General features: G+C 32.9%; 1 protein-coding gene across 5 annotated transcripts in view; it reads left to right on the top strand.

Annotated features, from left to right (window-relative positions):
* Arfgef1 (ADP ribosylation factor guanine nucleotide exchange factor 1) overlaps positions 1-13,341 on the top strand; it is a 102,972-nt gene that overhangs the window by 31,646 nt on the left and 57,985 nt on the right. For all 5 annotated transcript variants that reach the window (XM_015485819.2, XM_048782951.1, XM_048782953.1 and 2 more), the window contains exons 6-8: positions 4,271-4,547; positions 6,663-6,773; positions 12,485-12,660. In XM_015485819.2, the coding sequence (XP_015341305.1) occupies positions 4,271-4,547; positions 6,663-6,773; positions 12,485-12,660 (564 nt within the window). The remainder of the gene's footprint in view (positions 1-4,270; positions 4,548-6,662; positions 6,774-12,484; positions 12,661-13,341) is intronic.

The raw sequence follows: 13,341 nt of genomic DNA on the forward strand, positions 1-13,341 counted from the left end.
TTATGTCTTAGTCTTCTCCAGATTCTTGATAATTCCTCCATCTTTCCTTATCTTTTGTGATTTTGCTGTTTTTGAAGGGTATTAGTCAGGTTTTTTGGTCCAGTATCCCTAAATTTGCTTTGTTTCCTGTTTTCTCACAATTAGAATGAGGTTGAACGTGTTTTTGCTAAAACATCTCTGAAATAATGTGCCTTTTTATGTATTATGTTAGGAACTGATGATGTTGATATGTCTACTTATTGGTGGTAACTTTGACCACTTGGTTAAGTTTAGAACTGTCAGGTTCTACACTATAAAGTTACTAGTTTTTCTCCTGTACTTAATAAATGTCTTGGGAAAGATATTTTAAGACTGCGTAGATATCCTGCTGCTCCTCAGATTCCCCATACTCCACAATTTTGGTACCCAACAGGAAATCTTGTTGGCAACATATTTCTGTGGTGTTTCTGTAATGGTGATTTTGTTTCTCTTTTTCCTTCTGTATTAATTAACTGTAGTTTCTCTCCCTTCCCAATTTACTTATTTATTCAGTTATTTACTCTGGCTACTCTGGCAATCCGTACTCATGTATATTAATTTAACCAGATTGTATTATAATCTGATACTGTCATTATTTACTTTGTGTGTTACCCATATTATTTTAGCTTTGGCCTTGCGTCCTTTGATAAGCCCTCATCTTTTTCAAATACTTGCATCCTTTTCTGGAATCTCAGAATGTTCCATGCTCATTTTTAATTTTACTTCTTTCAGCACTGGAATCAACCACTTCAACTAGGGGCCCTCACTTCTTCAATTGAAGAATGATATTTGGAAACCAAAATCTGAGTGCTCAGTGTGTTCATTGTCTGTAGGGTGTTATTACTTCTAGGCCCTCAGCATCCAAAAATAGATGCCTGGAAACTAATCCCTACCATGCCCATCTCCACACACTATATATTACTATTTATCTGTATATATGAAAAACCATGTGTTTGTACTGATTTTTGATTCCAGTACAACCACCTAGGGTTCATTCCAACTTTATCCCTTATTTGTAAATTCTTTCTCTAAGCAGTAAGAAATCTGGCTTTAATTTTCTACACTGTACTGATTGTTCAATCCTGTTAAATGTTAGTTTTCGAAATGCTAACATATACCATTGGAAGAAGCAAAGTTCTCTGATTTTTATATTATATGTTCAAACTCTGCTTTCCAAAGTTACTTATGTTAGTTCCTTTCTTCCCCACACTCCTCAACTTCAAAGAGGAAATTTTATCTCTTTAAAATACATTTACCTCAGTTTGTTAACTTTTTTTTTTTTTTTTTTCATTTTCAGAAACCCTCACATCCCAAATAGTTTTACTTCTCTATTTAGGGAGTTTATAAAATATTACTGTGATTTAAGAATCAGAGCTGTATAAAAGTATATTCAGAGAAGTCCCATTCCTTTCTAATTTTTACCACCCTGTTTCTCTGCCTTATTTCTTTCCAACCCCTTGAATGCAGCTAATCTGTTTAGTTTTTATCTTATCCTTCCTGCATTTCTTAACAAATGAGTAGATACACATATTGCATCCTGTGTCACATGAAAGGTAGCATATTATATTAGTTATCTATCATTGCATAACAGATCACTTCACGTTTTAGATTTAAATAGCAAAGATCACCTCTTACAGTTTCAAAGTGTACAGAAACCGAGGTAGCTTAGGTGGGAGTTTCTGGCTTGGGTTTTGAATAAGGTTGCCACTGGCTGCATGGATCAGAGTATCAGATAGGGCTACAGTCATGTGATCTCTTGGGGAAAGGCCTTAAATTCTATACCTTGTATGTCTCCAAGGGCTGCTCCTGACATTGCAGTTAACTTCCCCAGAAAGAATGATTCAAGAAAGAGAGTGTCAAGACAGAATACCTTATAATCAGAAATGCTCACATAGATTATGCTTAGTTTAGTGTGGAGGGGACTACACAAGGAAGTGAAAATCAAGTAGACTAGAAAGCCACATCATTGATAGCCATTTTAAAGGCTGGGAACCACACTTGCTATAGATACTCTTTTGTATTTTGATCTTTTTACCTAAAAGTGTGTCCTGGAAAGCACATTTCATGTCAGTTCTTAGAGATTGTCCTCATGTTTTCTTAGAGATGTATAGTTTTCCAAGATATACTATAGTCTGTTCCTTTATTCTCCTATTTATTGGTATTAGTTTAGTTCTGATATTGTGCAACCACAAAACTGATCTCGCTGCATTTTTGGTAATGTGAATGAAAATAATTTTGTCAATTTTTAAGTTTTATTGGTTTAATTTGTTCCAACAAGTTTTTATTGAATTTTTTTTGTATGTTCCTAGCACTGTGTTAGGCTTCAGTTATTTAGTGATGAGCAAAACTGACTTGACCACTACCTTCAAAGGTCTTACAGATTGGAAGATGAACCTTAAATAGATAATCACTCAAATATGTAACTGAATTGTGGTAAAGGCGTGAGCATGTTTTATGTCATGGATAATTTTTAAAAAGTGGAAAGGTGGTAGACATAAGGGAGAAAGGGACACAGAAAATTTAACTTCTATATTTGCTAAAATCTTCCTAGCTGGAGGTCTAGTTCATTTGAATATACTATTGCTAAACTTCACTCTTTCCCTTGACCCCTAACATAAAACTCTTTTTTCCCCCACATTTTTTATTGGTGTATTATGGTTGTACATGTAACATAAAACTGTTGACAAAATAAAATCAACCTAGACTTAATCATAAAATGCTAATTTAAAATTTTTTTCAAAGGAGAAAATATTTTATGTTCAAAATCAGTGGACAGGGACACTGCTACTGGAATATTGTAGAAAGAGTTCACACATTTCTCTGTGATGCACAGAACAGGCCTTCATAGCAAAGAAATACCTGACCCCAAATGTTAGTAGTTCTGATGCTGAGAACAGAAATGTATAGAGAATGTTATTTTCATAAAAAAACATTTTTCTCTTTTTTTAAGATTTTGAGAAAGTTTCTAACAGTTTTGGAATATGTGAAAAAGCTAGAATTTGATGTCTTTTTTCCAGAACATGTGCTTGCCCCCAAAAAGCCATGGTGCAGATTGGTTAAAATTGGGCCAAGAGTGGAATTTGATTGTGAGTCATATATTTCTCACTGTTAATTTGGAAATGGATTTTTCCATGAATGGGCTGAAGTATTGGTTTGAGAGTTCTGTTATCATCCTCATTGTGCAACAAGACATGCTCATCATTTTCCTTTTCAGTAAAATAAGAAATTTGTACTATATAGATTTTTAAGGCTTTGCCTATCTTTTTAGGCATTAAAATCTGTTGATTCAGATTTATTTTATAAATTCATGTACTTAGTTCCATAACTTGGAATATTAATGGAAAATTTGAAATGTTCATTTTGATAATGTAAAAATTCTGTGAAAATTCTGTTAGAATAATTCTTCTCAGGTCATGAGGACTACAATAGATATGTGAAGGTCAATAAAGTGCTAAAAAAGAAACCCTGTGATCCTGATTAATGTTTTTAGTATCTTGCAAGTAAGCCAGCTTTACAGATAGTGTTATGTACATTAGAATGACAGGTCTGCTAAAATAAAAATCAGACATTATTAAGCACAGTATTTTTCATACTTATTAGGTGACTAGGCAGAATAATTCAAGCCCTCATTGCAACTTATTCAAATATAATTTTGTTGTTTTTAAATTAAAAGATTTTTGACAAAGTAATATAAGAACATGTTACAGAAAGATATACACCAAAAAGTTGCTGCCTGTTGTTTGTTTCCCATTTGGTCATTTCCTGATCCCCACCCTCTGTAGGTAACCATTATTTCAAGTTTCCTGTGAATCTTTCTATACTTTATTTCAATATGTATAAGCAAAAGTGAATGTGTACATACATGTTTTTCATCTACTCTTTTCTCCTTTAGTTAAATTTTTATTTGATTTTAGGTAAATCCATTGTTGGCAATAAACCAGTTATTACTCTGAGGCTTTTTAGAAATTGTTTCATGTAATTAATACATTCACAACATTAAATAACAAATGTAATCAAAAGGGTATATGGTAAAAGTCTTTCAAGTGTTTTTTTATGCACGAATTTCCAGCCACCTACGGAGTAAACATTATTGTTTTGAATATATTTTATATTGTTTCTGGTGGGCTACAATTTCCAAGCTTAAAGAAAAGGTGACAACTTACATAAAGGATTTTTAGTTGTATGAAACAACATTCCTCTAGATTTTGAACTGTTTGTTTTACAATATTGAAAATTATTACTTTTTTTCTAGTTGCAAGAAGCCAAACAAATGGAGAAAGAAAGGCATCGACAGCATCATCATCTCTTACAGTCTCCAGTAAGCCATCATGAGCCTGAATCACCTCAACTTAGATATTTGCCACCTCAGACTGTTGATCATATATCACAAGAACATGAAGGGGACCTTGACCCCCATACAAATGATGTGGATAAAAGTCTCCAGGATGACACAGAGCCTGAAAATGGATCTGATATTTCCAGTGCAGAAAATGAGCAGACTGAAGCTGATCAGGCAACTGCAGCTGAAAGTAATCTTGAGAAGGGGGTGCGGGGTTGTGTTTGTGTTAAGGGAAATGCTTAGGAATGAGAAATTTTGTTGAAGAAATGTGACTTAATGGATATCAGATACTTAATAGTAATTGTGACTTTTTTCCATACTAGGTGGTAAAGTTCATTTGAGTTGACTATGCATTCAGTAGCATCTCATGAACATGCTATGCTTTAGAAAGTGATTTTTAACCACATCTTTTCCATAACTTGGTAGTGGCATGAATGGATGCCTTTTTACTTTTTCTTTTTAAATAGTACTTTGCTATTTATTTGAATAGGGATGATTTTGATAAACCACCCATTCACGGTAGTGAAGCTAGTAGTGAATCCACAATACTTAATTATGTGATTTACATTTGCCTAGCCTGCTTTTGCCAAAATCACCCCTACCATTCACTGTGCATTTGGAAAGGAGCTGATTCAAAGAAGTAATCTCTGATAAAGTGGAGATTTTATTTATTCCTTCATTTATTTACCTATAAATTCGACAAACATTCATTCATTGAGCACCCAGTGTTGTAGACACAGTGCTAGGATTTGGAGCTAATATTATAGATAACATGTTTTTAATATGTTCCTATCCTGCCTGGAGGGTCAGGTGAGCATGAATGAGAAATATACTGTGTGATACGTTTCTTGAAAGTATGCCTGAGACAGTTGTGCTGAAGAGAGTTAGTGGCTTAATAGAAAAATGATATGTTAGGTGAATCATGATAGATAGGAGTCACAATTGGCAAGCTAGAAAATGCGGGTCGTTTTCAGTAGAGGAAACTACATGAGCTAAGACCAAGAAGTGGAAGCATTTACTGGGTGTGTATGACACAACTGTAGGTAACTTGTAAAACACAGAATAATAAATAAGAAATAGTTTACTAAAATATTATTGTGATTATTTTGATTATAAAGGTGTTTTCCTCCCAATAGCTGATAAAAATGAAAATTCTACTTGTGACCACTTGGTTCAGACAGCATGTTCTAGAGCACATTTTGTCACTTACTTAATTGTGTGACTTAGGACATAATGGTTAACTTCTCTAAGCTATTAGTATGTGTAATAAATGTTAGTCACTATTAATTTAATCTATTGTGTCATTTACTTTAAGTGAGAATTTAAATTCACTAATCATTTTGTGCACACTTCTAAATAATGACTATAAATTTAGTTATAATTGAAACTCTTAATTTTCAGACTCAGGCAATTTATCAGTTTTCTCTTGTGATATTCAGTATTTTGTAGAAGGTAGCAGATGGTAGATTAGAAATGGTGAAATTATAGGGGGCACAGGCTTTTGGAAGCCAGAATTATAAATAGTGGTCCTTAACAGTAGTGGGAATATGGAGAGGTAGAGACATCATCACTACCAGATTTATAGTATGATGCCATTTGGTGTGGTACAGTGACTCCCAGATCCCAAAGCATTTTAACTTGCTAGTTGAGCCACCATCAGTTATTTTCAGCATTTCAGAAAATTTAATTGAAATCTTATTTTTATCTTCATCAACTTCCCTTAGGCTATTCAGAAGTTCTGATCCACAGAGCTTATTTTGTTTTTGCTTTTCATTAAATTGGAGAATTAATTCTTGTTTTAGTTCTCAAATTTGGTTTTACATTGGAAATAAAGATTTTATTGGGAAGAAATTGTAAGGAATGCATTGGTGGAAGCCCAAACAGCCCTGTCTTTGCCTCTTTAAGGATCTCACTGTACTAGAGTACAATGTTGATCTTATTAGTAATCAAAACAGATTTTAATTACAGTTAATATATTATTTGACACAGTAATAAAATAGCGTGTATACCAATTATAAGTAAACATTTATAAGATATGTTAAAAATGTTTCATTCAGAACACTTAAAAGTTTGATTCTTAAAAGCAATAATCTGGGAAATCAAACATTTAATAGCTTGTTAAGTGAATTATTGTTAAAATTGGCTTTTGAAAAATATTTTTTTGATTTGTTTATAAATTTTGAAGATTTAACATGTAATTGCTTCTACTTTTGATGTTTTTTTCTTCATTTTTAAGGAACTTTTTCATCATACATATTTAGTAAAAGTTTCCAAAAAATTAATGTTCTCTTGAATTTTTTTAAAGCATTATCTAAAAATGATATGGTATATGATGGAGAAAACCATGACTGTGAGGAGAAGCCACAAGACATTGTACAGAGCATTGTAGAAGAAATGGTGAACATTGTTGTTGGAGGTAATACACAACATTTGAAGTTTATTTATTCTGTTTTATGGGATTTCATCTAACCATAAAGACCATATAATATGTGGAACCCCAAAGGCAAAATTATAAGACATTTCTCTAAGTTGGTGATTTTATATGTGTGTCTAAAAAAATAACAGCCCCCCCTTTATCCACATAGGATACTTTCCAGGATAACCCCAATCCAGTGGATACTTAAGACCACCAGATAATACCAAACCCAAATATACTCTATATACTGTTTTTTCTTGAACATAGGTACGCAAATTTAATGCCTTTTCCAACTTACCATGCACTATAACTTTTGCAGTTTGACATACAACAACAAAACTAGCATGACTTTCTTTTTCTTTATTCACAATTTTAAGGTTAGACGATTTATTCTTAATGTAGACCTTGACAACCTCAGCATCTGGTATTCTTTTCTCTTTTTATTAAGTTGAAAAAATTTACTTTTTACTTAAAGGAAGCACTTTATAACTTTTCTTCAGCATATATGATATGCCAGCATCACTATTTTTGTGCTTTAGGGCCATTATTAAGTAAAATGAAAGTTACTTGAATACAGTCTCTGTTATTGTGATAGTGGATCCAGTGACTGAAGCAGTTACTAAATGACTAATAGATGGGATGCATATGTGCTATGAATACACTAAACAAAGGAATAGGTGATTCTTATCCCAGGCGAGATGGAGTGGGACAGCAAGAGATTTCATCACACTTCTCAGCACACAATTTAAAATATAGGCATTATTTATTTGTGGAGTTTTCCATTTAATATTTTTAGATTAGAGTTAAACATGGATAACTAAAATGTAAAAAGTGAATCCATAGATAAGGGAGGACTAATATCTCTGATTATAGAAAAGTATTCCTTTTCTCCTCTGACTTCAGTTATGTTCTTTTATAAAAACCTACTTTTCTCCATCCCAATAAAAACATTGATTGCATTTCAGTTTTAGTTCTTGGTAAAAGAGAGGCAAGAATATATTTCCCATTATCCTAAATATGCTAAATTTTATGACCTAGAAAATACTTGAATTGTTTTGGTTTTCGAATATTTTGTATCTGTTGGAGATAAACATGATTTCTTATGACTTTATTATCACAGACTAGTAGTTGACATAGGGTAAGTACCTATCTAATGGATTGAATATAATTATCTGTAAAACTGTTGGAAAGTTTGTTATGAATTTCACCAAGTTTTTAATGAACGGTATTGTAGCTTGGGTTAGATTTGAGAACAATCTGCTGAACTTTCTTTAATTCATGATATCTTACACAGAGCTAAACATAGTCCCTTGCTTATGTATACTTTTAGAAATGGGATTAAACGTATAGTATGGATCTTAGATAATAGTGTCAGCATTTCAACTATACCTAATTCCCATTTATAAAATTTCTAAGAATATATTTCCTTCCTTAGTATAATTCCAAAAGCAGGCATTCATCTATTGCTTGATCTTATTTTTTTAATACATCTTTTTATTCAGCAGGTTCTTAGGAAGTGTATACAGCTATATGGCTATGTAGGGAGGATACAAAAATTTTATTTTAAAATCCTATAAAAATATAGGGAAAAATGATTATTTCTAGCTAAAATGGTTCGGAAGGGGTGACACAAGAGACTATGAAGGTATAGAGCAGTGGTATTTCATGTATTTATCTAAAGTCTAGAGTCTACTTTTGGAAATTGGCAGGTGGTGGTTTGCCTGAGTATAATACATGTGATGTCATACAATAGAAAACAATATAGAAGTAGCTTGAAGCAAACTAACAGAAGGTTATAAATTTCAGGTTTAGTATTTTGATCTAGGACAAGATAAATTACCATCAAAGATTTTATGGCTGAGAAATGAAATGAATAGAGTTATGCTCTAAGATATTAAATATGAAAAATAAGTTCAATAGGAGACCAGCACGGTAGTCTAAGCCTGAATAGGAAACCATAACTGTCAAAGTGGGGAAAAAAATGGTTGATAAGGGAGATGATGTGTATTGCATCAAAGGGACTTGGGCAGTAGGCCTTTTTAAGGATTGGCAGTAACAGGCTTGCTATAACTCTTTTAAACATTGGCGGTATTTCAGTTTTTGAGCCTAAATGGATTAAATGCATATGATGATATTGGGAGAATTGAATCATGTTAATATTACTTAATATTTACTTTTTTTTTTTTTTTTAACTGGAGGTTGAACCTAGGGATGCTTTACCACTGAGCTACTTCCCTGGTCTTTTTTTTTTTTTTTTTCCTTTTCTTTTAAGACAGGGTCTCACTAAGTTGCTTAGGGCCTTGCTAATTTGCTAAGGCTGACCTTGAACTTTCAATCCTCCTGGCTCAGCCTCCTTAGTCACTAGGATAAAAGGTGTGCTTCACCACACCAGACCTAATTTTATTTTGGCAAACTGTGTTTGATCTTCATATTGGCCATCCATGTGGAAATGATTGTGAAATATGTAATAGGAAATAGAGCTCCAGCATAAGAAATATCAAGGGAAGTGCTATAGATGGGATTTATTGTGTTCAAATTAGTAGTTGAAGCCAATAAGATTATTAAGTTGGAAAATGTAGAGACTAAAGAAAAGTATGAATTTAAAAAAAAAAAAAACACTTTATACTCAAGGAAGAAAGAAAAGAAAAAGAAATCATGACCCATGTGCCAAATTTGGCCTACTACCTTTTTTTTTTTTTTTAAATAAAGTATTATAACACAGTCATGTTCATTTGTTTTCTTACTGTCTGTTGTGGCTGGTATTGCACTTCCAGGTAGAGTTGAATAGTTGCAACAGAGACTGTATGATCTATGAAGCATAAAATATTTTTTAATTGCTTTTGTTTTTTAAATGACAGCGGAATGCATCACAGTTCTTATTATATATATAGAACTCAATTTTTCATATCTCTGTTTGTATATAAAATATGTTCACACCAATTCATGTCTTCATACATGTACTTTGGATAATGATGTCTATCACATTCCATCATCGTTGCTAACCTCCTGCCCCCCTCCCTTTTCCTTCCACCTCTCTGCCCTTTCTAGAGTTCATCTATTCCTCCCATGCTCCCTCTTCCTACCCCACTATAAGTCAGTCACCTTATATCGGAGAAAACACTTGGCATTTGTTTTTTTGGAATTGGCTAACTTCACTTAGCAGTATCTTCTCCAACTTCATCCATTTACCTGAATATGCCATGATTTTATTCTCTTTTATTGTTGAGTAATTTTTCATTGTGTTTATATGCCATAGTTTTTTAATCCATTCATCTACTGAAGGGCATCTAGGTTGATTCCACAGTTTAGCTATTGTGAATTGTGCTGCTATAAATATTGATGTGGCTGTGTACTTGTAGGTTGTTTTTAAGTCCTTTGAGTATAGACCGAGGAGAGAGAGAGCTAGATCAAATGGTGGTTCTATTCCAAGTTTTCCAAGGAATCTCCATACTGCTTTTCATGTTGGCTGCACCAATTTGCAGTTCCCCCAGCAATGAATGAGTGTGCCTTTCCCCCCACATCCTCACCAACACTTATTGTTGTTTGTCTTCATAATAGCTGCTGTTCTGACTGGAGTGAGATGGTACCTTAGAGTAATTTTGATTTTGAAGCGTAAAATATTTACTGTAAAAGTTTTACTGCACCTAATGTTAACAGCTATAGACTATGAAGTAAAAGGGTTGTTTTTTTTTTTCCACCTTTTTACTTAGAAAAATGTGAAATCTAGAGAAAAGACCAAAAAAAAAAAAAAAAAAAAACCCATAATGAGTATGTGAATGCCCTTTACCAGTATTCACTGATGAACAATTTTGGTACATTTGCTTATGTGTCTTTAAATACACATACAGCATGGCTAAGTCTTTGCTGAACCATTTGAAAATTCTTGTATGTATTATATGATCCCTAAATAGCTCAATATGTATTTTTTTAATAAATGAATGCATTATCAAACATAATCATGATTTCATTTTTACACCTAAGAAAATTAACCCTATTTCAAGAATACCTAATATAAATATACTTAAGAATTTTCCCACTTGTCCCAAAGATATTTGTATGTTCATTTCCCCCCCCCCTTTTTTTTTAAGTGCAGAATCTACACTCTCATTTGCTATGTCCTTTTGGTCTCTTTAGTTTTGAACAAGTCCTCTTTATCAAAGTTTCACATTCCTTTGATAAATTTGATAGAGGGAGGAAAATGGACAAGAGGTGAGGAATGCCAAAAGTTGAAAGATTTTTTTAGAATGAAAAGGTTTTTTGGGCAATGGGAGATTCAGCTATATAAACAAAATTGAAAATGTAATGTTAAAAGAATATTCAGTGGAGAAAGATACTAAAGTTAAGCAGAGTAGATTTAAGGGCTAATGGACAATCACCTTAGAAATTCAAAGGAGTATCTCTCCTTAAATGAGAGGGAAGGAAAAAGATTTTTGGAGTTGTCAAAGAATTTTGTCATAGTACGAGATGCAATGAGGGAGCCCATGTTAAGTTACCATTCTTTCTATGTGTAACACATATGTTATAATAAAAGCATATCAAACATGATATTAAAACTCTAAAAGGTCCTTGTGAAGAAGTGACTTTCGTTTTGTGTGATGTCGAGCTTCTCAAATATGTTTTATTACTGAATATCTTTTCATGTAATGCTTGTTAATTACTAAACATGCTTTGGAATCATCCAGCTTAATATATTGTAATTAGTTAATAACAAAATCAGTAATAACTACCACTTATTGATTACTTGTTGTGCTCTTTATGTAATGTGTTGGTGTGTTTTGGTGATTCCTAGTAGACCTTATTTTCTCTGTTGCTGATGAAAAGCCTATGCCAAAGAAAAGTAGTTAAATGATAGAGACGTGGTAGAGATCACATTCCAGAATCTAAGTGTGTTTTCTTCATGCAAAGTTATAGTTATATATTGGTAGCACCAAAGGAACAATTTCTTACCAGATAGCTACTAAATTGTGGCCATAGACATGGATATATTGCTTTTTTCTTTCCTAAGGTAATATACATTAAACCTAGTAGAGTTCTAGAACTTGGTGGTATTTGTACTTCTGTGTTTGTTCTACTAGAATTCATATGTTTGTGTTTATTAATTCCAAGTATTGATTAGTCAGAATGACATAATAAAGAGCCTTCAGTGGTATCAGCCATCCTTTCTTCAGCTGTGTCCAAAGAACGTATGTTACTAGAGATATTAATAAGCATTCTAAAAAAATTGGAGAGGTTTTTGGTAAAACATATTTTTAAAATACTATATATTGTATATCCCCTTTGGAGAGATTGGTACATATTAGCAACCTAAAGTCTTTAATAAAGTAACCTATTTCCCAGTATCTCCTAAACTTATTTGACAATGGGATATTTTTTCAAGGAATTTCTTTTAACTTCTCAAGGCATTAGAATTTATAAGTACCCAATTTACAAAGCACAAATGTAGACTGAAAAAAAAAAAAATCTGCTTTGATATATCCTGGGTAGCATTTTATCAGTGGAGTGTGTTTCATTGCCAGAGCAACTTAAGGGTCATATTTGGAAGTATGCCAGAGGCATTTACTTGGTAGTAAATATGCTGACCTTTAAATGATGCCAATACATATTTTACTTCACTGTGCTTTTCTGCCACTGTTTTATTTTAAATAATTTGTGTTTTTTAAATACACTTCAGTTGTCAAATAAATGCATGCTTTTAATTTTTATTGTTCTAGATATGGGAGAAGGGACTACTATAAATGCAAGTGCAGACGGCACCATTGGATCTATAGAGGATGGTAGTGACAGTGAAAATATACAAGCAAATGGAATTCCAGGAACACCGATTTCTGTTGCATATACACCATCCTTACCTGATGACAGATTGTCTGTCTCTTCTAATGATACTCAGGTATAAATTGGGTGACAGGGAGAGAGACAAAAATTTTATTCTACCAACACCTTAGAGTACATCTTTCCATTTGATACTGCTAACTGATTTCAGCTTGGGGGCGGGGGGGAAGCTTGGATTTTCTTTCTTCCCCTCACTGATATAAATTAGAGCAGTTTATTTCCCTCTTGTATTAATATTTGCATTTCCAACTTGAAGGTATATTTCATCTATGCTCACCACCCCCCAACCTCCATTGAAATTACATTTAAAAAGACATTTTTAATAGTCACAAAATGATGATACTGTTATAGGGTAAGAAAAAACTTTTAGCAATCTAGACAACTTCATCTTAACCTTTGTTAAGGGCTACAAAGAAACCAGCACTATGGTAATGACAGTTCCTCATAATCATTCCTTTATACTTGTGTGCTTTTTAAAAGCTTTTTAGATCAATGTCCCATCTTGAGGAGTAGGTTTACTTGGTCTTGTTGATCTTCAGCAGTTAACAACTTTTAGACATAGTCCTAAGAGTCTGTACTGACATGTGTCTCCCCACAGCACATAAAAAGTAAAATAAAGAAGGAGTATAAAACATGCAGTGGCATGTAGTAAAAAAACATAATTTAGGCCTTTAGATAGGTATTTTGTGAAGGCATGATGTGCTAGGTTTTTATCATTAGTAGTATGAAACTGGATAGT

The sequence above is a fragment of the Marmota marmota genome, unplaced genomic scaffold (genome assembly GCF_001458135.2).
Source record: "Marmota marmota marmota unplaced genomic scaffold, marMar, whole genome shotgun sequence".
NCBI classification, from domain to species: Eukaryota; Metazoa; Chordata; class Mammalia; order Rodentia; family Sciuridae; genus Marmota; species Marmota marmota.